Source organism: Paroedura picta, chromosome 3, assembly GCF_049243985.1.
Source record: "Paroedura picta isolate Pp20150507F chromosome 3, Ppicta_v3.0, whole genome shotgun sequence".
Lineage (NCBI taxonomy): Eukaryota > Metazoa > Chordata > Lepidosauria > Squamata > Gekkonidae > Paroedura > Paroedura picta.
The window spans coordinates 51,288,277-51,312,723 of record NC_135371.1 but is presented as its reverse complement, the minus strand read 5'-3'; the positions used below and the strand labels follow the sequence as shown (position 1 = coordinate 51,312,723).

Here is a 24,447-nt window from a genome sequence, read left to right as displayed (position 1 = left end):
GGTCGAGCTCGTCGCTGAAGGGCTTCCGATGGGAAACCAGTTCCTGTAGAAAGGGGCCGGGTGGCTTCGGCGGGGCTCCCCAGCGGCTCCTCCCCCAACCCTTTCTCCTTCCCCTCCACGACGTTTGGCGGAACCAAGATGCGAAGGCCTGCGTGGGGAGGGGACGCCGACGAAGCCCAGCCGGAGGAGACATGAGCAGCACTAAGGACGTGACCTGCAGGTCAGGGCCGGCGCTCGCCGTTTGGCCGATGCCGGAGGAGCCTCCCTCCCCCCCCCCCACCGCACGCGGGTCTGGCGGCCGGCCTCGCTCCGCCCCCCGAGGGGGGAGGGGTCCAGAGGCGCTCGCGCTCCCTCCGGCCCGGTCACCCCGCCCTTCCCCCAACCCGCGGGTGGCTCCATCGCCCTGGCAACAGCCCTGCGGCGGCCCTCTTGGGCCTTCTTCCCCGGCGCCTGCGGGAAGACTGCGGTGGGCTCCGGGAGAGGCGCTGGCGGCGGAGGAGGGCTGTCCGCCCCGTCCCCATTGCCACTAGCTGCAGCGCTGCGAGGTCGAAGGCGCATGTGGGCCCCCTACCCCCTTCGCTCGCTTCCCCTCAGCGATGCCAGCCTCCAAGTGGCACCTGCCTGGGGATGCCCCGCAACTACAGCTCCTCTCCAGGCTGCGGAGCTCAGTTCCCCTGGAGGAAATGGGTGCTTTGGAAGGTGGACTCTGGGGCACTGTAGCCCACTGGGGTCCCTCCCCCCATCCCAAAATCTCCAGGAGTTTCCCTTGGAGCTGCCAACCCCACCCCCTCGTCCCCCATCGGTGATCACTTTCCATTCAGTTCACTGTAAGGTAGTTTGTGCAGAAGCAAGCTGTCCTTTTACCACACCTCACTCCTGTTTGTTTAATGCCATGCCTGGTGTGGAGGAATGTACCCCCTGTGAACATTAAAGGGGATCTGCTGAACAAGTGGCATAGTTCCTAGTACCTGTTTGGAAGAAATATCGGGACTTGGTTATGATGAAATCAAAAAGTTTATTGAGGGGAATGATTAGCACAATCAAATCAGCCTTGATAACTTGAGCATTCAGCATCAGTGGATACTAGAATGTTGACATAAATATATACATATCCCAAATGGAATTAAAGTTTGAATTCCAGAACAGAATATTTTATTGTCTCCCAGCATGGAATAGAGGGAAGGGACCAAGTGAGCTAACAGTTGTGCCTCCTGAGTGGCCAAAGGTGAAGAGCAGACCAGAGTCCTGGGAAGATTTCTGTAGAAGGAAAGAAAGAGGGGATGTGTTATAGGCAACCTTAGTTTCCTCACAGAACTGGAATTAGTGGTGGGAAATTAGTACCAGTCCAAAATAGATCATGTTTGACAATGAAAATGCTCATATATATAGGTCTTTCATGTTAGGTATGTTTGTGCAGTAGGATGCTTTGTTCTATGACCAACAGCTTCAAAGGTTGGAATTATCAATGCAAAGTTAAGCTACGTGAAATGGGAAGCTTTGTTTCTTTCATTTTGTTGTTGCTAACAAATATGGCAAGATCAACAAAACAAAAACAGAGTCCAGTGGCACCTTTAAGACCAACAAAGATTTATTCAAGGCATAAGCTTTCCAGTGCTCTTAGACTTGCACTCGAAAGCTCACATCTTGAACAAATCTTTGTTGGTCTTAAAGGTGCCACTAGACTGTGGTTTTGTTTTGTTGTGCTGCTTCAGACCAACACGGCTACCCTCTTGAATCTGTCTTAATGACAAGATCAAGGTAGAGTGATGCAGCATCTCATAAACTCTCTGCTGGTCTTGGAGATGGCCCCAAACTTAATCTTGGCCTTTATGACTGGCAGAGAAGAGTCAATCTCAATTGCCAAAATGGAAGGGAGAGAATAAATGGTGATGACATCAGCAATCTGCATTGTAAAACATTGTGTACAAGCAGCTGCCCTTGAAGATGATATGGAAACTTCAGCCAGCACAAAATGCTGTGTGTTATTATCTGGAGTGGTCTTCAGTTCACGTGTGACACATTGGCTGCATATTTTGTTTCTGGGTCATAAATTAAGCTGCCAGATCATTGGAACATCAAGGTCAGTATAATTGACTCAGACTGGCAGTGGCTCTGCAGCATCTAATGCAGAGGTCTTTCATATCACCTGTTATGTGATTATTTCAACCAGAGATGGCAAGGTTTGAACCTGAAACTTTCTGCATGAAAGGCTGGTGCTGTACTGCTGAGCCACAGACCCATTTCTTCATTTCAGTTTTCAGTGCTGATCATGAGCTGTAAAGCCCTTCGTGGACTAGGACCCACGTATCTTTAGGACTGTCACTCTCAGTATATCCCTAGGCAGCATCTTGACTTATCAGATCCAGGCCTTCTCAGTGTAACCATGCAAGCAGATTAGTTTGGTTATCTGCCTGCACCAGAGCTTTTGTGATGAAATAGTCTTCCTGAAAAAGTCAGGAAATCCTTCACGTTGTTTGCTTTTCAGCAGAAGTATAGGACAATTATGTAGGTGGGCCTTCTACCAAAAATGTTTTACATTTGAGTTATATGTTGGTGTTAGTTGCTTATTTTATGGTGCATGTTTTTTTTTAATGCTCTGACCTGGTTAGTATTTGGATGGGAAACCACCAAGGAAGCCTGAGGTCGCTATACAGAGACAGGCAATGGCAGACCACCATCAAACATTTATTTCCCTGAAAATCGCATAGGGTTGCCATAAGTTGGCTGTAACTTGCCGCACTTTCCACCACCATTTTTAAAATCATTGCAGATTAGCTTGAACTGTTTTTGGGGTGAAAAGAGGGTTAAAATGTTATTAGATATAAAAAACCTAGATAGTAATTTCTCATGAAATTAATCTATTCCTTTGGTTTAACCAAAAACAGCCTTGCCAATTTTTAATGCCTTTACAGCGTTTTCTTAGGATACTTGCTATGAATTACATTTTAGAACCCCTTCTCCTAATGGAGTTTCTATGACCATTTCTGCACGAGGAATCTGCCCCTGGACAGATTCCTCCACATGACGTTGCCTGCATCCCAAGGCTATCAAGGAGCTGGGTTGAGTTTGGCCATTGTTTATTCACGATGAGGGAAATCTCCAGAACTGGATTTACCACCATCAGTCACACATCCCATAGGTGAGCAAGCAGGGGCAAGTCCAGATGAAGGGGGAAAGGCGTGATAGTCTCTGCAGCATTGTCTTGCCCTAGCACCCACCCTCCCCTTTCTATTTCCTGTTCCAAGTATTTTTTTAATGGTGCAGTCTGCATTGCAGCGCAACCGCAAAGCTATATTGTCAAAGGTAATATAAAATCTTATAGAATCATAGAATCATAGAGTTGGAAGGGGCCATACAGGCCATCTAGTCCAACCCCCTGCTCAACGCAGGATCAGCCCAAAGCATCCTAAAGCATCCAAGAAAAGTGTGTATCCAACCTTTGCTTGAAGACTGCCAGTGAAGTCTTCTGCAAAGTGTCCATGGTCTTTTTGGGAGGTGGGGAATGAGCTGGAAAAGAGGGGGGCAGGTGACTGAGCAGCCTTCTCCTAATCATATAGGGGTCTGAGCACTTTGTTTTTAAGCCAACCATTTACACAAAATGCCTTTTTGGGCTTCAGTTACCATGTCCAGCCTTCTCACAATTCAGGCAGGCAAAAACAGACCCATTTCTGTTTTCTGGAGGTGGGAAATGAGCTGGGAAAGGTAGCGGGGCGAGTGATCAAGCATCCTTCTCCCGATCATACAGGGGTCTGAGCACTTGGTTTTTAAGCCAACCATTTACACAAAATGACTTTTTGGGCTCCAGGGACCATGTTCAGCACCTCAGAAATCCACCCAGACAGGAATAAAGTCTAAAAAAACACAAATCCAAAAGAGGGGTTGTGCTGTATCGTTCTGACGTCTCTCCATAGCAATGCGCAGTGTAGATTTGTATTAGAAATGCATCTGTGTTTAGGCATTACCGCATAGCAATGCAGAAGTGCCTTTAAAAAAATAATAATTTGGGGGCGGGGGAGGGAAGAAAGTGTCAGTCCACGAAACAACTGCTTTGCCATGATTGGTGGCTTGCTATGATTGACAAGCCAAGGAATGGAGGAAGAAATTTGGCTTTTTTCCCCTTGCAGCCTCGTCAGGAGGCAAAAACTGTGATGTGGCAGAGGGGAAACGCAAAGGGGTCTCCCATGAGGAGGGCCGCAAACACAAGGTTTACCATCTTGCATTTGCAAGCAAGAAGCCACTTGCATTTTACCCCTTGGTGCAAAAATGGTCCATACATTCTCTTTAAGCTGCCAGAAAAGAACTGATAATTAAATTGAGCCAGTTTCAGTTTTCACGTCTCATTTTTAGCAGGCTCATCTTTTATTTTAGAAACTAGGCTCTGAATGGAGGTCACTAAAAACATTGCGAATTTCGTGGTCTGGAACTTGTAAACACTTACAAGAGAAAACCTTGGCGGATTTATCTGCCGTGCCTGAACAAGAGGCAGATAATAAGAAACTTTTGATAGGATAAGTTTTGTCTTGACTGATTTTCTGTATTTTTCTGCAGGTATTTTATGCAAGGGGTATGCAGGGAAGGAAGCAGGTGCCTATTTTCACATGACTTATCCACGAGCAAACCATCTACTATCTGCAAATTTTATCAGAAAGGACAGTGTGCCTATGGTGCTCGCTGCAGGTATGAATTGCTTACCATTTTAAACATGCAGGCTTTCTGTCTTGCCAGTGGTAACCCATAAGTGGAGGGCTCTAATAACCTTTCTGGAAGATCTTGACTACATCCTCTTTATATTTAATAATGTCACCCTTGATTTCAATGGGACTGTTTGTTTCTAGGAGTTTACAACATAGGCATAGTGTGAGTAGGAGAGAAGTCCCCAACCTCTGGCACAGTACAGGGTGGTGGTCACAACCACAAAATTTCAGAAACTCTAGTAGTAACTCTTCAGTATTTCAACCAGATGCTCTGTCTAACAGGATAACTTTTAAATGAATTTATAGCTTTAAAATATTTTCATGCATTCACACAGCTTCACTGTATGAATGATGGTAAAGTCCCTGTGCTGTGGCAATGGCTGCTGCTGAAGCAACTTATAAATTTGTGCAGCCAATCAGAAGCCCTACTGGGCAAAAGTCCTGTTGGCCCTGCCTGCTTCCTAAACTGCACTTCTGAGATAACCTGGTCTGGGAAAGTACTTGGGAGGGTCACCACTTTGAAATTCCACATCTGGCACTCTAAGACCGATTATGCACGGCGGCAGCCACACCAGGCTGCTGCCGTTCTGGTGTGCCTGGGTAAAAAGCACCGCCATCCCCTGAGTACGCATGGGGGCAGAGCATCCCGAGCACATGCTGGCTGCCCCAGTGCAACGACCCCACGCACACAATGCGGGTCCAGAAGTGCCGGGTACGCTCGAAAGCGTCACCAGTACCAACAGGGGGGGGATTGGGGGCAAGCCCCCCCACTGCACGATGGTGGGGAGCAGCATACTGCTCTCCCACCACGGCGGGGGCAGGGGGACGGCCCAGCCGGCTCTGCAGGGAAACGTAGGTTGGGGCGGGGCCCAACACTGTTAATTACGTATGGTGCTGGCTCACTCCAGCCCCCACTGGCGTCCACAGTAACTCTGGGACTGTGAAAGTTTCCGCATTTGCCTGACAGTGCCTTCCGTGGGCCTGGGCCGGGACATGCCTGCGCTGGCAGTGGTGTGCATAATCAAGGATTTTCCCCAATGTCCTGCCGCCGCCAGCGTGGGTGTTCCGGCCCATACATAATGGGTCTAAAACTCTTTGAAAACTGTAGCATGTAGGTCCCCACTGGGTGGCAGGGGAGGTTTTGGGCACCATATTGGGGACCCCTGCAGTATGACATAGAAATATCCTTACAAGTTAACAGTGTGGGTCACACACCAATCACATCTGACCCATTCAGTAAACACCATCCTACCCTTGTTCTTGTTGGGAGCGGAGCAGGCCCCATGAAACTGGAAGCCAAGTGGTATTTCTGGCTCAGATTCCACACACTGTTGTCTCTTGTTGATGCTGGCCAAGTGAGTAGGGTTAAATACCTGCACCCTCCTCTTAAAGAATTATGTTTTCTTTTGTTTTCCCAATGAAAAGTCTTATGATGTACCACCAGTGTAAGCAGTCACTGTACAGCCATGGTTCACAAGATGAGGTTATTGTCCTTCCTTCCCAGAGGCAGCAGTTCTATGCATGTTTGTATATTAATGGACATGGGTAAAAATGAAATAGATAAATAAATGAACTTGGGATAACTATTGGAATAAATGGCTGTAATTAATTCTTGTTCTGTTTCTAATTTGTGTATAAGATACGATCATGTTAGACCTTCATCGTCAGGTGGTGTGGTGCCTACAAGGACACTTTACTGTGCTGCATCCCCACTGCAGAGTCTTGACTCTCAGTCAGAGCGAAACACACCCATAACCAAAAGTAAAGTACATGAGTCTGGAAAACGTGAAAAGAAAACAATAGTGCTCAGGGACAGGGGTGAGTACTTGTGAGTTGTTCTTCATTTTCTGCTGGGTTTAGGTACATCTGGTACTTTACCCATTTATAGGATTATAATTTCCTTATACAAAGAGATTGAGGCACTTTCACATATGTAGATAGTCCCAATTTTCCAACTAGCTTTGTTCTGTTCTGCTAGTATGAATATTAAATGCTGAAGCTGCGATACTGGGTAGGTTGGGAACTCTGTTTCAGACATGCCACCTGTGACCCCTCTGAACATCATTCCCCACCATGGCACCATCACCCTATTCCAAGAAAACTGGCAAGGCTGCTTCTTGATGGGGCTTTTGGTTGGCAGGTGAGTCCCACCTTGAAACAGCCATTGCTAGAGGGATGGGAGAAAGGATGAGTTGCAAGCCTCCATAAGGTGTGGGTAACGTGCAAGGGATGGATGGAAAGAGTCTATTCTTCTTAACAACTCTCCACCCTTTTCTGCAGCCTCTATGCCAGCTTTTCTCAACTTCTTTACCATTGAGAAACCCTCGAAACATTCTTCAGCTTCAAGAAACCCCAGAAGTTCTGTAATAGCACAGGATATGATTGGGAAGCATAGCTGTGTACACGCCCACCCATGGCCCCTCCCGGCCCATCATTGGTCATGGAGGGGGCTGGTCAACATGGCCATATATGGTCATATCACCCCATAAATGTTTAACAATTTTAAATCTATATAAAAATTAATTCACTCCCACCCCTTCAGGAAACCCTTCCAGGACTGTCATGAAACCCTGGTTGAGAAAGTCTGCTCTGTGCTCTCAACCTAACAGCTGGGCAGCTGCTGGGAGGAGAGCAAGCCAGCTGCAAAAAGCATAGAGTAAAACTACCACCCAGTTATCGGGGAAGAGAGCAAAGTTGGCCACAACATGGCAGTGGCATAGTCCATTTTTGCCACTGCCAGCTTCCTTCCCTGTGGTGTCTGGGAGTCTGACCCTCTTGTCTGAGTTACTGTGTCTCATGCTGAGCAGAGAGCAAAAAGACAGAGAGGGAAGTAGAGACCATGCAGCCTTCCTACTGCAGGAGCTGCCTCTGTTTGTGGGGACAGGGTTCCCTCCACAGGAGCCTGCCATCAGTGTTGACTTGGAGCCTCCCTTCATAATGCTCGTGGCCAACCCCAAGGAGGCTCCTGCAGTGAGAAGCCTGAGTGCTTCTTCTTTCTTGCTGTCTTCCCCGACACAAAGCAGAGCAGGTGTCTGTAGCTACTGACCATATCTGTGCAAGCAGGTTCATCACTGAAAATCAGGCATTTTGCCCATCAGCTTCTTAGGGCCAAATCAGATGAAAAGGACGTCGCTGCCATTTGACTGCTATAATTCCGTCACTTTATGAAGGCCATATGGAACCATGGCAAAGGGAGTAGCAGTGGGTCCCCTTCCTCCCACACACTCACACATACATACACACACACAGTTTCAAGAGCCCAAACTCTGGCAAGACTGAGCATTTGTAAGGTGAAGGAATTTTACCAGTAAAATGGCAACAGTGTCCTCAGGGATGTCGTATCATCTAGTTTACCCCGAAGAAACTGGATCAAGCATTGAGATAGACATATAGCAACAGGCTTAATTTTAAATGGCTAGGATTAGCAATAGCATGGAGTAAAAAACCACTCATTTGAAGGAGAAATAAAGTACTGCACCTTGGGCCATGTTTTTAATCAGGACAAAACTGGCTTGCTTCTAACTTCCAGGATCCTTGAAATTTACAGATTGTTTCTCTTATCTTGATTTAGACTGGGAGAGACTTTTGATAGCATTTTGGTTTTGTGTTATGAGATAAACCCATGACATATCTGATTTCTAGCAGCGGGTGGCAGCTGCTAAGTACTACAAGTGGACCTCTGAATATCAGCAGCAGGGGGCAATATCAGGGGGGTCTGTGCCCTCTAGGGTAAGTAGTTGGCCACAGTGAAAATAGAATGTGGGGCTAAATGTGAGACATCTTATCTAGCAGGACTCTTCTGACATTTGCAACATTTTTGTGACATTAAGATAAATGAAGAATGCTTGTGGTTGACGGACCTTGGCCAGCTTTAAAAATATATTGCTGTGTAGCATACTGTAAGCTAAATCAATAGTTAGAAGAAGAAGAGTTGGTTCTTATATGCCGCTTTTCTCTACCCAAGGGAGTCTCAAAGCAGCTTACAGTCACCTTCCCTTTCCTGTGAGGTAGGTGAGGCTGAGAGAGCCCTGATATCACTGCTCGGTCAGAACAGTTTTATCAGTGAGCCTAAGGTCACCCAGCTGGCTGCATGTGTGGGAGTGCGGCATACCAGATTAGAAGTCTGCATTCCTAACCACTATACCAAACTGGCTCACAGAGGCCCATTATGCACGGCCGCTGAAACAGCGATTTCGGGTCACATGGAAAACAGAGGGGGAGGAAGCGAAACAAACCGCTTACGCACAGGACGGGACGCAACAGCGGCAAAACCCAGAGTAACCGATTATGCATGCGGCGACTCCAGCACCGCTTCTGGTTGCGCCCTGGTCATCCGGAAGCTCGCTTTCTTCCGCATTTCGCTAACGCGGCTTTTTCAGCGGCATGCACCGAATCTGAGGCTGGTTGCAGCTGGCGCCGTGCGTTATCGGTGATTTTAAGCTACGCCATTCCATCCAGAATGTGGACCTTCCCCTCCGTGCATAATGGGCCCAAACGAGCAAAAGTTCTTTCATGGTATATGCTTTTGAAGGTAACCCAGGTATTCCTTTTTTTCTTCCCTTAAGACTTATGTGGCTCAGGAGAAGAAAAGTTGAGATCTAACACTGTGAGTGACTTGGCATGCTGCAGTCTCCAAAATGATATTCCAGAAGCAAAGCCCCATTCATATTTGGAAGCAATCCGCTGTGGGCTTGAAGAGGAAGATGCAGAGCCTGGAAGTTTGTATACTGATGGTGAACAGCTGTGTCCTTATGCGGCAGCTGGCACATGCCAGTTTGGTGACCGATGTCTCTATCTCCATGGGCAAGTATGTGAGATCTGTGGGTTGCAAGTGCTTCACCCTTTTGACCCAGAACAAAGGAAGACTCATGAAAAGGTAAACACAACATGAAATACAGCCGAATTCAACACAACGCTGTATTGTATTAAAAGACCAAGAGATTTATTATGGCATAAATGTTTATGAGGTAGTGTCCACAGCATCAAATACTGCAAGACTTCTTGTTTTTTTATTACTATTTTTATTACTACTGGGATGGGATCATTTCATAATTACCTAGGAGTTGTTAAAATTCATCTTTTTAAAGGGCCCCTGCTCCCTCCCCCCCTCAGAACACCACCTATATACTCTGGACCTGTTTGTATTGTTACTCTGTTGTATTGTTTATTGGTTATACTACTATACTGTTATATTTATTTATCATACTTCTATACCGCCCTCCCCGGAGGCTCATGTGTTTACAATTATCAGTTATTATTATTATTATCAGTTATTATTGCACGGTTATTCTAATGTTTTATAGACTGTTCCATGTATTGTTCTTATGTTATTATGTAAACTGCCCTGAGCCCCCAGAGAGGGCGGTATATAACTATAATAAATAAAATTTAAAAAATAAATATATATATATATAGTCAGTGGGTACACATCCCTTAAATAACATATAGTATACAACAGATACAATATGATGTATAATTGTATGGGATATTTCCAATTTTGTTTACCGCTCCTAATGTACCCTGTGCTGTTCTCTTACTGGTGCAGTTTTTACCTGATCCACCAACTGTCTCAAAACATGCTATGTTAAAGTTACTGGCTCTCTTTTAGTTTCCATCTTTAGAACAAGTGTTTAAGTAGTGCTAACAACTGCTCTATTGTATACATTGATCTATAGTATTCTTTTTAGATTTTGACCCATCAGTCTGAACCTGGCCCATTGGTTACAGGCTGGGACTGTCAGGTGCTTGGTACATGCAAAGCTGCTGATTTACTCAGCTTGTTGTGTCGTATTAATACAGGCCAGAGTCTGCGTAATTTTTCTCATGTAATTCATCATGATTTGAAATGAATTTTAAATGTAGGTTGGATAAACAAAATTATAATCTAATGTATCTGTCCAAAGTGTGGTTGCCAAAGGTAATTTATATGCTGACAATTCTGCTGTATTATATTAAAACCTTTAATATAACACATCATTTTGGTGAAACTATTATGAAGAATACCTCTCTAATTACTATGAGTTTGTGTGTGTGTGTGTCTTCACAAAGAGATTCTGCTAGCTAGTATAATATATCAGGGTTCCCAACTTTTTGGAACCTTGGCCATTTTAAAAATTCTGACACAGTGTGATGAGTACAGCCACAAAATGGCTGCCACAGTAGGCTGAACTGTCCACAAGATGGCTAATGCAGCTTGCCTTTAGTCACACCGTGATTACTTTCATGCTGTGATTGCAGCTGCTGTCAAAGCAACATTTTTTAAAAAACTGCACAGCCAATCAAATCTCCTGTGGCCAACCAGAAGCCTTGCTAGACAAAAGCCCCACCTGGCCCTGTCCACTTTCTTAAAATACTTGGCTGGTACCAGGACAGGGATCAACGGATACCATGGCACCTCTGTTTTAGACTGTAATATTCTAGTATAATGCTTAAGCAGCTAAAGCGGTAAACTAGATTTTTCATAGAATCTAGTGCTCAGGAATGTGTAACATATTTCTTAATTATTTTTATCCTGTTGGAAGTTAGCAGTATTGTTGCAACGTAGCATAAGCCTACACTAACAGTTCCCTTTCTGTCACATCCCCCTTTTTGTCCCTCTCTTTGTGTGTAGATGTGCATGGCTACCTTTGAACATGAGATGGAGAAGGCCTTTGCCTTTCAGGCAAGTCAGGACAAGGTATGCAATATCTGTATGGAGGTGGTTTACGAGAAGCCATCAGCATCTGAGAGAAGATTTGGAATCCTTTCTAACTGCAATCACACATATTGCTTGTCCTGTATCCGGCAATGGAGGTGTGTCAAGCAGTTTGAGAATCCTGTCATCAAGTAAGTTCCCACGATCTACTATTCTAGAATGTAATTAATGGTACTTCCTTTACCAATGTCACCATTTTTCTGAGCCTCAAATAGAAGTGGATGTTCAAGTAGGTGGTGTCTGACTGGGGACTTTAAAAGTTTTTATAGAATGTGTGGATGAAGCCTATGAGATCAATGGAATTTATATTGCCGAGTGTTAGCCTGGAAGAACAAAAGCTTCCCCCCTTTTTTTTCTTTTTGGCCTCAAATATTGAAACCTAGCATACAAATAATATTAACAGCTGTAGAATTAGGCTTCTTAGAAATGATCAGATTTCTTGGGTGGTTTGATACTTTGATAAATATGCTTTTTTGTTGTTGTTAGGTGCGAATTTGTGTCCGACCCATCCCAACCCCATGGACAATGATCATAAGCAGGGAAATCCAAAATCCCCGTCTCAGGGAGCAAGAAGCTAGAAACTGGCCTGCCCCAGGGGAGTGGGGGGTGGCTCCTATCATTCATTCTGTTCATGTCTGTGGTTAGGAAGTCCTTATTAGGACAGAAATTAGCACTGCCCATTTCTTCTCTTGCTAACCCAAGCTGAAAGAGCAAATGACTTGAGCTGTTTTTGAATATTTTGATAGAAACAAGATTCTCATTGCTTACAGTCTTCAAAAATAGCAAGTAATTTATTTTTAGAAGCTTACCAGCTTTTGACTGAATTATTCCCCAGGCACCTTACAAACAACATATTAAGTACAATACAGATATGCTCAAAAATTCTTGGACCTCTGGCAAATAACAGAGGCTAGAGCATCCTTCCCCTCAGCAGGCAACTGTCAATTCTTTTCAGCAGAAAGGAGGGATGGATGCAGGTTCCCTGAGGCTGCTCGTTCTCATTTACATTCTGGGCCTTGCCTGAAAGGGAGGCATGATTCCCTTCCCAAAGCTACTAGATTCAGCAGCTGGATTCAGAATGGATGGAAAGAGCTTCTTCAAAACTATTTGGAGGTTATAATATTTTATATCACAAGTAGTACGATGCTTATTTTTATTTTTTGATCAACCATTTATTAATGTATATTTCTATGAAAATATCGTTCGTGTGACTACATAGTGAAAAGTGAAAGAATAGGAATTAGTCTTCAGTTCCATAAGTCCCATGCTTTTAAAGAGATCAAGCATCTTGGCATCAAACTTCAGTCCAAGCCACAAAGCTTGAAGTGTGAGTCCCAGGCATTTAAAGGGACTGAGAAGGGACTCAGACTGCACTCCAAACTGTGACTTTACCACTAGGAGTGGAGAAGGCATTTAAAGAGCTCTTGGTCCCTTTAAATGCCTTATTTTCAGTATTTTTTGTGCTCAGCCATTTTGGTAGCTGTAGAAATAGTACCAAAAAAAAATATCCAGCTGAATTAAAAAATACTGATAAGGTATTTTTTGGGCTCTGATTAGCTGAATGTCCAGCCCTAATTTTGGGGGATTACTTTTAGCAGTTCAGGGAGGCTTTGCTGTTTGCTGATTTTCTTTAAAAATCTGCTGCTCAATAGTTTTTTCTCACCAAGGGTTTGCTTTTCATTGCCTTCTCAAGGTCCTGCCCAGAGTGTCGTGTGATATCTGAGTTTGTTATTCCCAGTATGTATTGGGTAGAAGACCAGGCCAAAAAGAATGAACTGATTGAAGCATTTAAACAGGGTGTGGGGTAAGTATAATGCTCCAGAGAACAGAAATGTTAGATAGAAAAAGAGTCTATGCCTGTGGAAGAATTGTTTTAGTTAGCAAGGTTTCCATTAATAAATCTTATAGCAGCAATTTACTTGGTACAGCAGAAGTAAGACTTCCTTCATGAAAGCAAGAACAGCTTTTTAGTGAACTGGGAGCATTACATCTCTATCTTTATATCTAATGCTGAACACAGCTCCAGACTGCAGATTGAAACATCCACATAATGGAATCATATACAAATAAGGAGGATTTTTATATAAATGCCAAGGTTTTCAGAAAAATTCAAGAACCAAGGGAAAAAAATTGTGGGAGTAAGGGTAAAGGTAAAGGTATCCCCTGTGCAAGCACCGAGTCATGTCCGACCCTTGAGGTGACGCCCTCCAGCGTTTTCATGGCAGACTCAATACGGGGTGGTTTGCCAGTGCCTTCCCCAGTCATTACCGTTTACCCCCCATCAAGCTGGGTACTCATTTTACCTACCTCGGAAGGATGGAAGGCTGAGTCAACCCTGAGCTGGCTGCTGGGATCGAACTCCCAGCCTCATGGGCAGAGCTTTCAGCCTGAATTTCTGCTGCCTTACCACTCTGCGCCACAAGAGGCTCTACAAATAAGGAGGATTTTTATATAAATGCCAAGGTTTTAACAAAAATTCAAGAACCAAGGGAAAAAATTGTGGGAGTAATACCCCATTCTCCCTGGACAGATGTTACCTGCACATATAGATAAATTATTTGTTAAAAAAATCCGAGTGAGACTCACAAGATCTTAACTGAGACCTGACTGAGGCTGGTCAGGTACATAGGGGTGGGAACAAAAAGACTTTTTGCTCAAAGCTTGCCCTACCACTGTGACTGAATGATAAACAGGTCTGGGCTTAGTCTTGGTTTCCAGCCCTCCCATTTGTTTGCTGACAACTACTGGATGCCATTTTTCTATTTTGTTATTGCTCAACAAAAAGCATCAGAGTAAGTGCTGTAAACAGTCTGTTTTGATTCCTGATACTTTGTGAAGCTATACAACAGGGGTGGGCAAATTGTTGCTCTCCAGATGTCCATGGACTATAATTCATGGGAATTGCAGTCCATGGACATCTGGAGAATCACTGTTAGGCCACCCCGGTATATAGGATCTTAGGAAGCTAAAATATAGTGAAGACAATCATCATCATGCCGGCAACATGGACTGAGTGGTTTATTTTGCTGCATAATAATACCAAGTCAAAAAGATGGCATCTTTGGTAAAGAATGGAAGAGTAAAATGGTCCCCAGAAGGGATGGAAAGCACAGCCTCCACCACCATCAGTAGGTGGTGTTCATCAGAAATGAACACTTTGCCTTCTTTTGCATACCACGCATGTTGTTGTTTCAGTCGGGAGGAATGTGTTTTGTCAGCATGTGATGGGACACAATCTCCACCTCTCAGACTTCCCCCTGTAAATTGGAGGCCCAGGGGCTACAGTCTATAAAATGGTGCAGCCAGGATGTTGACTGTAGTGGGCTATAGTCTTGGCCCATCTATACTGGCTCCTAATTTACATCCAGGCACAATTCAAGGTGCTGGTGTTGACCTCTGAAGTCCTATATGGTTTGGAATCAACATACTCTCTTATAAACCTACTTGATCACAGCAGTCATCTTCTGAGGCGCTGCTTGAGATTAAATAGGTGGAAACCTGGGAGAGGACTTTCTCAGTGATGGCACCAGAACTCTGAAACTCTCCCCCCAATTCTAATTGCCATCTTTCGCCACCTGATGAAAACATGTTTTGCTTGCAATCTCTCAGTGATTCCTCCTTCATGCTAAATGTTTTAATGTTAATTTGTTAGCGGCTTTGGTGGCCCTTATGAGGGGAGAAAGGTGGGATATAAATTTTCTAAATAAATAAAATAAATACACTGGGTATCTTCACCTCAGTTGCAGTAGGCAACAGCACCTTTGTTAGATTGCGTTAGAAGCCTTAGATCTCGGTTCACTGGAAAGAACCAGACAGTCTTCTCAGTTTTCTTTGTATCTCTGGATAACACTCGATTGAGGTTCAAGATACACTTGCGTTTTGTCAGTTTATTGTATCCCCTTTCTCTTTAATTTGCTGTATTGTCATGTTCAAACACACTTTTGGGAGATGGTACTGTATTATTACATTTTTCTTCAGGCTCATATATGGAGGTTTATTGCCCTAATTTTCCAGTTAATGGGAGTAAATATCTCAAAAATTGTTTTCTCGATTTGGGAACAAGTCTGTATTACAAAACTGTCCCATAAATTATTTTCTCTTTTTTTTTATAATTTTATAATTTATTATTATATAAAGCATTTACAGAGAAATTGAGAAGAAAAAGCGACCAGCTGATATGGTTTGCTATCTCTTTTAACATACATATTCAGTTCCCATCACATATTATTCCTAATCTAGAAGTTTTTACCATTTTTCTTAGCCAAGTGATTTTTAATACATATGAGAGTATGATCTGTTATAAGAATACATTCTGTTATTATCTTAAATGATATTAGGTCAGTCTCCTTCATAAATTGGCCCTGACCCACGAGTTACTGCTGCCGTCTTGTTAATGCCTATGAAGTATGGTTTGTCATCCTCTTTTAGCATACATATTGACATACATATTCGATTCCCATCGCATATTAATCCTGATCTAGGAGTTATTACCATCTTTCTTAGCAAAGTAGTTGTTGATACATATGAGAGTATAATCTATTATAAGGATATATTCTATTATTGTCTTAGATGATATAAAGTCAGTTCCCTTCCTATATTAGTCCTGTCCTAAAAGTTACTGCTGCTGTCTTTCCCACAGGAAGCCAGGAGAATACTCCATTGTTCAACCCATCCTTCAGGTGGTCGCAGAAAATGAAATTGTGTTTTTTTCCATAGTAGAGTGTTTCTGATTGTCCTTCTGTCAGGGCCAAAGAAATCTCTTACTTGATTCTTGCTTGCAGTCGCCTTTGAGTAGGTTCTGAATACTTTATCAATCTGGATCTCTTCCTCTGGTCGCACAGGAATATCTCCTGATAGCTTCCTGGTTGCTGTCGCTTTTGAATAGACTCTTTTTATTTTGCTGATCCAAATCATTTCCTGCTCTGAATAGACTTCCAGGTTTTCGGTGCTTTCCTTCCTTGAATCTGTTTTCCCAGGTTCTTCAAAGGTACTTTGGGTTTTTACATCTCTGGCTCTCTCTCCCTCCAGTTGATTAACTTCCAGACATTGAAGTTTCGTTTGATTTATTGTTAGCTGAGCTACGTCATCAGCTGGTCTCTCCGGACCATGGGCTCCGTCCAAAAGCTCCCCCTTAGTCCCACGGATTTCCTTTTACAGCTTATTGACTGCTTTCAGTATCTTTGAGTTTCCTTCGCATAACAAATGGAAAAGCTGTGCCTTAGTTAATTCTTCCATAGTTCTAGTTAGTCACAAACTATAAACAGAAAGTCTCGTGAGGTCTCGCGGGAGCACGAGCGATCCCAAATTATCAGTTTGTCGATCTCCGTATCAAGTCAAATTCCCCCACTGAACTTTCACCAACAAATCTTCAAAGCTCTCTCTTTGTTTGGTTAGTGGGTATAATTAGCTGGGAGTCTCTCACTCGACGAAAGAGGGAATTCACTTGTGAATTGGTTGAGTGGGGGGGGGGAGGGAAGAGCTTGTGGGAGAAGAAAGAGAAAAGCCAGAAAGCTTTCAATCCTTACTGTTGTAAACTTCAGCTTCTGTCAACGCTCCTGTCAATCTGGTAAAAGATGGTCTGGGAAGAATGTGAGGTCAGCTGGTCGTTTCAAGCTTGTAAAGTTGTTTGCGACAAGAGCGCCATCGTAACCTTGAGCACACGCCGCTATTAATCCGGGGAGTTCGGTCCCCCTACCTCCCCATGGATCTGTAGGACCCTCAGGATGCCGTTCCCGGTTCCTGGGGCGACCGGCGAGCAGATTTGAGTATCTGCTCAGGTCAGCCAGGTGCAGAAGCTCCTGACCCTCGGCATGGCTTAAGAGCTGAACAGAAGTCCAGCTTTTTATGGCGCCATCTTCAGTCGACTCTCCGTCCCATAAATTATTTTGATAATATTTTTCTTAGACTTGCATTTTAATTTTGACCCATATATCGGGTGACTTTTATAAACTCGGGGTAGCTTATCTTTACTAGGATAAAATATTTAAGCTAGCATTTAATTCAACAAATCGATGTTTTGGTCAAACTGTCCCTATGTAAAACTTGAGACCCTTAATCCCTTTATTTTTATTTAGCAGGTTAATTGACATCATGTCTTCCTATAAAAAAAACAAAACAAAAACCCACCCATGGCAGCTCATAGATATTAGAACATAAAATACAGTAATTATTCCTTTGACTACAAAGGCATTTGTGAGTAGGACATATAACTGTGTGGAAAAACTGCAGCCAAGCCTTTTTAAATTTTCTGTGAACTAGCAGCAGATTATTTGCATTCTGTGTGGCATTTGGTGAAATGCCTGTTGCATCTAACAAAATGTCAACTGTGTGGTTCTGTGACCTTCACTATCACTCTGTTTAAACATTACATTTGTTTCTGAGCGGCCAAGGCTTTGGTTGTTTACATTGTGTTGCTCTGTATTTATGCAGTGTTTATGCTTATCAGTCACATCAAGGACTGTGCTATTAATATATCTAGAGCTAAAATCTGCAGCTGCTGATTAGAACAAACAGCTTAGGGCTTTGGTGCCATACTCTGTGTGTACAATATGTCTATTGGCTGTCAATCATGTATTCCTTTTGGAAAGTCAAAGTACAACTATTCCAAAAGCAGACCACTCAAAGGCATGGAAAGCACTAGGCATTAATCCTCCGGACCGATGACTGTATTCATCTGCCAATATTTTAGGAAACTGACCTATCAAAATTCACTTTGACTGAAGGGTATTTCTGGAACAAGTGAAAATGTTTGATAGTGGGTGTGTAGTTTGCATAACTTGATCCTCTTTAATGTTGAAATAACTGAGGTTCCCAACCTGATAGGTTTAGAGAGAGGTTCAGATAGGTTTCTCATTTATTTAGCTTTTTTAATAGTTTTCCTTTCTCACTAAGACTCAAGGGGAATTACAGTACAGAAAAAAGACTAGTGTATTTGTATTGGACATGTTATGAGGTAGGACTAGGAAGACAACCAGAACTGACAATGCAAGCAACCATGTGTTTCCTTATGTTGCTTCTAGATTTTTGTGGAACTGAAAGTGGCAACAAAATAAACACTATAAAAACACAATAAAACAGCCATTATAAAACCAATAAAAGTCACAGTTTAAAAATGTTAGGAGTACCATAATAAAAGCTAAATCCATCAAAACACAGTGATGGGTCCAGACGAGGTTATTCTGTGATTGTGGGGCTGCTATGAAAAAGACATTGTCTTGTGTACCCGTTAAACAAGTGTCTTTAATCAGTAGGAGAGTCTGGGGGGGCATCTCCTTGCAATCTTAATTTCCAGACTGGAACGTATGGAAGAAGAAAGTCCATCAGATACCCCATTCCCAAACCATAAAGAGAGGACGAGAATTTCTTTTAGCATACCAGGGTTCTGGGAGAATTAAGTACTGATGTGAATCCTAGTGCTCTACAGTGGTGGTCCCCAACCTTATTATCACCGGGGACCACTCAACGCTTGACAATTTTACTGAGGCCCGGTGGAGGGGGGTAGTTTACTCCTCTACTCTCAACCATTGCCCTAATGCTCTTTGATGGCTATGGTAATGTTTAAACATCCCTTCAAAATAAGATACAGACATGCCACAACAATGAACATTTTATTTTCATGGAAATTTTAATTCATGACAATGACAAATCAATGGGAACCCTGAGCTTGTTTCTCTGCAACAAGATAGTCCCATCTGGGAGTGATGGGAGACAATGACACCCGAAGTGTGTTGTAAAGGGCCGGGGGGGGGGGGAGTCCTTCGGGGCCCACCTCCAATTAGTTGAAGGACCACATGTTGTCCGCAGCCCACAGGTTGGCGATCGCTATTCTACAGTACCACAGTGTAAACTCCTAGTGTTGTATGTGTTAATTGCCATCAAGTCATTTCCAATGAATTAGTAACCTCTAGAAAGGCCTATTATTAACAGTCTTGCTTAGGTCTTACAATTTGAGGCTTCCTTGACTGAGTACCTCCATCTCATATTTGGTCTTTCTCTTTTCTCGCTACCTGTTACCTAACATTTCCTGCTACCTAACATTGTCTTTTCCAGTGACTCATGTCTTCTAATGATGTGGCCAAACTATGCTAGCCTCAGTTTAGACATTTTAGTATCTAAGGAGTGTTCAGGTTTGAATAGATCTACAAGCTATTTGTCTTCATGGCAGTCAGTAAAAGTTTCCTCCAACACCACATTTCACCACATTTCTTCCTGTCAACTTTTTTTTCTTGTAGTATTACCCTTTTCGGCATTGGATCATTTGACTTTTTAAAAATTCAAGTTGTGTAATTTAATATTAAGAGTCTCTTGTGGCGCAGAGTGGTAATGCAGCAGACACGCTGTCTGAAGCTCTGCCCATGAGGCTGTGAGTTCAATCCCAGCAGCTGGCTCAAGGTTGACTCAGCCTTCCATCCTTCCGAGGTCGGTAAAATGAGTGCACAGCTTGCTGGGGGATAAACAGTAATGACTAGGGAAGTCAGTGGCAAACCACCCCATATTGAGTCTGCCATGAAAACGCAAGGTGGCATCACCCGAATGGTCAGACATGACCCGGTGCTTGCACAGGGGATACCTTTACCTTTAATTTAATACTATTTCCAAAAGCAGTAACACAGTAATTATTCAAAAGTGGGAGACATTCATTTCTTAAATCTTCTAAAAGTGTCACCTTACCTTTTAGGCTAAACCATTGTCAGTTGTAATGTAGTGTAGTGTAACAACACGGGAACAAAGAGCAATGACATGCACAACACAGGGACTGTGCTGTCCAGAAACAGTCCAGAGGTAGCCAGAGGATGATGTTTTACAGTCACATTGTCTGCAAATTTATTCTTCTAAAGTTAGTTAAATAACATTAAGGAACGAGTTTGAAAATTATGTAATGGATGATGCTAGAAATTTAATCCGGTTTAATACTTTCTCATTTTTGTATTAATATTTTCTCAGGAAAAAGGCCTGCAAGTACTTTGACCAGGGTAAGGGAACCTGCCCATTTGGGGGGAAATGTTTGTACCTCCATGCATATCCCGACGGAAGAAGGGCTGAACCTGAGAAACCACGGAAACAGCTTAGCTCTGAAGGGACTGTCCGGGTAAGACTATCCAGCCCTTCCAGGTCTCATTGAGTAGTACATTATTCAAGCTTATAAACTTTCATATTCATATAAGTCTTCAACTTGTGGAGCTGGTTAAAATGCATACAAGCGCTTGAACTGATAGCAGTGTTTTTAAATGAATCTGACTTTTGTATTCTTCCATGTGGGGATCATAAATGTATAAAGTAATTGTTTTATTATGTAACAAGGACAGCATTTAGAATAGTGCAGCTGATCACTTATTTTACAAGTGTCTACACTAGCTTGCCATGGCTGTATATAGCAGTATCACCTGGATGAAGTTGCCCTTAAGAGTAGTGTGAAAGACTGTGGTTAGTGTTCACACGTAATCCACTCTCCCCTAGCATCTGTTTGGTTGTGCTTCCGTTGCACATTTTCAGAGTTCCTGCATAAAATGGTAGCATCTGCATTAGTTCCTTATCCAGTTAGTTTTTTTGAACAGTGGCCCATCGGATAAGGCTAGGCTCAGATGTCTGCAGTCTCTGACATCTGTTTTCCAAATAACATGGTTAAAACCAAGTTTGTACAGGTAAATGTACAATGGAGTTCTTAGCCTTTACATATCTGATGGAAATAAATGGGTTTCTAACAGCTTTGATAACTTGAACTTGTATTTCATTATCCCCTACTTTCGGCCTGCCATTCAGAGGTCAAAAACAGGCAAAAAGGGAAAAGGTGCAAGGGTTCTTATGTGACATTGTGGCTTGTATAAAAAATGTAGCAGAACACAAGTGTCGGTATGAGAGATGGTTTGGGTTGCAGAGGGCGTGAGCGTGAGGAGGTTTGCATGCGGAGTGTGATGAGTCAGAGGACTAGGTGGTGGCATCTGGGTCACTGTGTAGAGTCTCAACCTGGTCTGCTAGCTAGCTGATATAGTTTATCCTTACCCCACTTTTGTGCCTGAGAAATGCAATTTGTCAAATCATCAAGAAGTTTCCTCACAGTTACTGAGTAGAATATATAGAATGTGGCAATTGTTTTAACAATATGAGGGAATAAGATAAGAAGCTACAAGCCAAAGAGACTTAAATACATCAGCAGGGAATGTAATAACCTAAAAGGGGTAGACCCTTTTAGGTGAACACCCTGAAATGCCTGGGAAAGGAGATTGGAACAATCACTGGAGGAAGGGGTGATTGTGTCCACTGTTGCATCAGGAACAGGCTATACAGTGGCAGGTGGCAGTAAGTAGAGATGGGAACCTTCTGGACTAAGGAGGGGGTTCTGCCACAAGAGCTACTGGAAAGGAAGGAAAACCTCCTGAATTGTGAAAGATAGTTTTGCCCCTACTGGTATTAGTGTAGTACTGCTGGTGTTTCTTTAGTGTAACACAATACTCAAGTGTCCTGCAATTATAGTGCTTTCTATATTTGTCAGACTAGGTATGCCCCCTCTCTCCTTTTAGCTAGGGTCCACACCCTTGGATTGATCAAAACATTAATGCTCCAATGCTGCATCCTACAATGTTCTCTGAAGTGCTGTCCTTTAGATACACCACCACAAGCATTTCAGAGATTTAGCACTGCAGCAGGAGGGAAGAGGTGAGTCACACTGCAAGGCAAACATCTTTAAATACTTTTGCCAGTGACTGCCAGCTTGCATGGATGCATCTGCTGACGCAACAACAGCCTTTCTCAGCTACGTACAGAATCTTGATTTAAGTTATTCAAGAATATCTTTGCAGTATGTCTGTTTGAGGAAGCTCTTATGTGTCAAATCAAGTAGAACTGTATTCAGCACGAAGAATGATGATTTAACTGTTCCAAGCCCTTTTTGATCAAATTGTCCACAATTCTTCAGTTTCTAGATGAATGCTGGTTCAGATATGCCATTAGTAAAAGATGCCTGTGTTTTTTGTTTATTTCTTTTAGTTCCTCAACTCTGTTCGACTCTGGGATTTTATTGAAGATCGAGAAAGTAGGACATTGCCAGTTACTGAGGATGTGACTGAGCTTGGAGAGCTTTTCATGCATCTCTCAGGAACAGATGCTGAATCTTCTGCCCCTCCCTGAAACATAAGATCTCTACCATGTTGTCTCCTATATCAGTCTTTCTGTTCCTTAGATAACTTTGTACCTTTTACCACAATATTAGAATTACTGTACCATGGAGCTTGCTGAGGCCCTGGTGAAATTCTAGTACAACACTGTTGTAGAGCAAAACTGTTGAAGTCCAATAAAAGTGAGTGCTTTGGATAAAATTGTAGATGTAATCAAATAGGAAAACAGAGTTCCTCTAACGTGGGACAGGGTATATTCCTGTTACTAATGATGGGCAACCACTTCAATGCTAGAACACATGTTTATGAACACACACACAGATGGGCATTGGAGCTTGGATAAAATTGGGGACAGTGGACACTTTACAAATTATTTTCATTGGGCATTTCTTAAAGGGTCCAACTCAAAATTGTCCAAACTTTTAGAGCAAGGGATGTTGATTCTTGTGTGCCTCAATTTGATATAATTTAATTTTCATTCAGATAAACAATGCTAATTAACAATATGACATTTAATTTTTTCTGAGGCGCATATTACTGTTGTTCAGTATCGCATTAAGCATCATTCAAACTAAAATGTACAGTTATCTAGTTCTGATCAAACTTTGCGATAGCTCATACAACCAAATGTTTGTTTAGTATACTTTAAAAATATTCAGTAGTTTAATACTACACTGCTTAAGAAATAAGCTGTCATAGTTATCTGGATGAGTGATTTAGATACAGCATTTTATCTTTATCTAAACAAGAGAAATGTCCTAGTTTTGTATGGAGTATTAAGAATTGTGTTAAGAATGGGAGTTTGGTCAAAATAAACTCCCTAATTTGTCTAACTTGGTCACAAGGGTAAGCTTGCATTGGGAGTTCTGCTTACCCATTGAGAAAAAAAGCCATGATTCATACCTAACCTTTCATCAACCTTGGATGGACACTATTATATTAAATAATTTGGAACTATTAATAGTATTTTTATAGAACAGTCCAGTTTAAATTTAGTTAATAAGGGTATAAAGACGAGAAATGCTTCAGAAGGAGAGGAAAGATACTTCTTGTTACTGAATAATGAATCTTGCCATACCTGACATTGGAAACAGCTGCAACAGAGTGTGTGGTCTCTTTCCAACTGCAGCCAGTTAGTCAGCCCTAGCCTATTAAGCCATTGGGTAAATAAGTTTCCCTTTAAAGCAGCCGCAGAAATTAGATTTCCTCAGACTTTCACAACAAATTTCTTCCCTTGGCATCAGACATAAAAAAAGAACTTTTGCCATGACCACTCAAGCACTACCTGGTTAAGCAGAGACTCTCAGCATCTACCCCAAACAAGCAGGTAGAATGCCTGGCTCATGAATCAAGATTTTTTCCCCCTTCAGTATGGTATGTGTGAACATTAAGCCATGGCTACGGTTGAAGATGTTCTAAAATCGTTACCAGTTATAGGAGCAGGAAAATGAATTCCATCATTTCTATAAAAATAGATTATCTAGCCTGCTGAGCAGGGTTATGTTGCAAGGTTTTAGGGTTCAGTGCATTTGTAGGCTGAATTATCCTCCCACTTGCATTTAACCAGAGTATGGAATGGCTTAAATTTCATATCATATTTCCATTATTGGAATTGAGCCACAACAGTGCTTTAAATGCCCTTTTTAACTGATGGGTCCATGCCTTGTAGCAGAGGGCAGAACATAGAAGCTTAAGCAGGCAGTAATTTTAGCTTGGACAGCAGCCAGAAGGGTTTCAGAGTATGCTGGTTCCATTCTCTTTCTGCTAACTCTTCAAGTTCTTAGGTTGCACACGGTAGCTTCCAGCACTGGTGCTGTGACCACAGGCACATGCACACACCCAACTTACTGTTGGAAAGAATTTCATTTTTCAGCTTTACCTTCAACTTTTAAATGAAAATACAAGTATTTTACAACTGATGCCAGTTCTTCCAGTTGTTTTGATTTTC

General features: G+C 42.7%; 1 protein-coding gene across 2 annotated transcripts; it reads left to right on the top strand.

The window, feature by feature from the left end:
- The first annotated feature begins 10 nt into the window (after positions 1-10).
- Positions 11-22,700, top strand: MKRN2 (makorin ring finger protein 2). 2 transcript variants are annotated; one of them, XM_077325664.1, is made up of 8 exons: positions 11-220; positions 4,549-4,677; positions 6,334-6,512; positions 9,260-9,570; positions 11,305-11,519; positions 13,082-13,192; positions 20,332-20,476; positions 22,372-22,700. In XM_077325664.1, exons 1-8 carry the CDS (start codon positions 192-194, stop codon positions 22,510-22,512), a joined length of 1,260 nt encoding a protein of 419 aa, XP_077181779.1. In that variant the 5' UTR covers positions 11-191; the 3' UTR covers positions 22,513-22,700. The 2 variants fall into 2 exon arrangements, with proteins under 2 accessions (XP_077181779.1, XP_077181778.1); XM_077325663.1 differs by lacking the exon at positions 11-220 and adding an exon at positions 3,072-3,139.
- The last annotated feature ends 1,747 nt before the right edge of the window (positions 22,701-24,447 follow it).

What these genes read in the sequence shown, in the direction of transcription:
- MKRN2 (XM_077325663.1), top strand. Translation starts at nt 3,087, where the DNA reads ATGAGGGAAATCTCCAGAACTGGATTTACCACCATCAGTCACACATCC. An exon ending in GCCTATGGTGCTCGCTGCAG is followed by an intron (nt 4,678 to 6,333) that starts GTATGAATTGCT and finishes TTTGTGTATAAG; the next exon opens with ATACGATCATGTTAGACCTT. An exon ending in TTTGAGAATCCTGTCATCAA is followed by an intron (nt 11,520 to 13,081) that starts GTAAGTTCCCAC and finishes TGCCTTCTCAAG; the next exon opens with GTCCTGCCCAGAGTGTCGTG.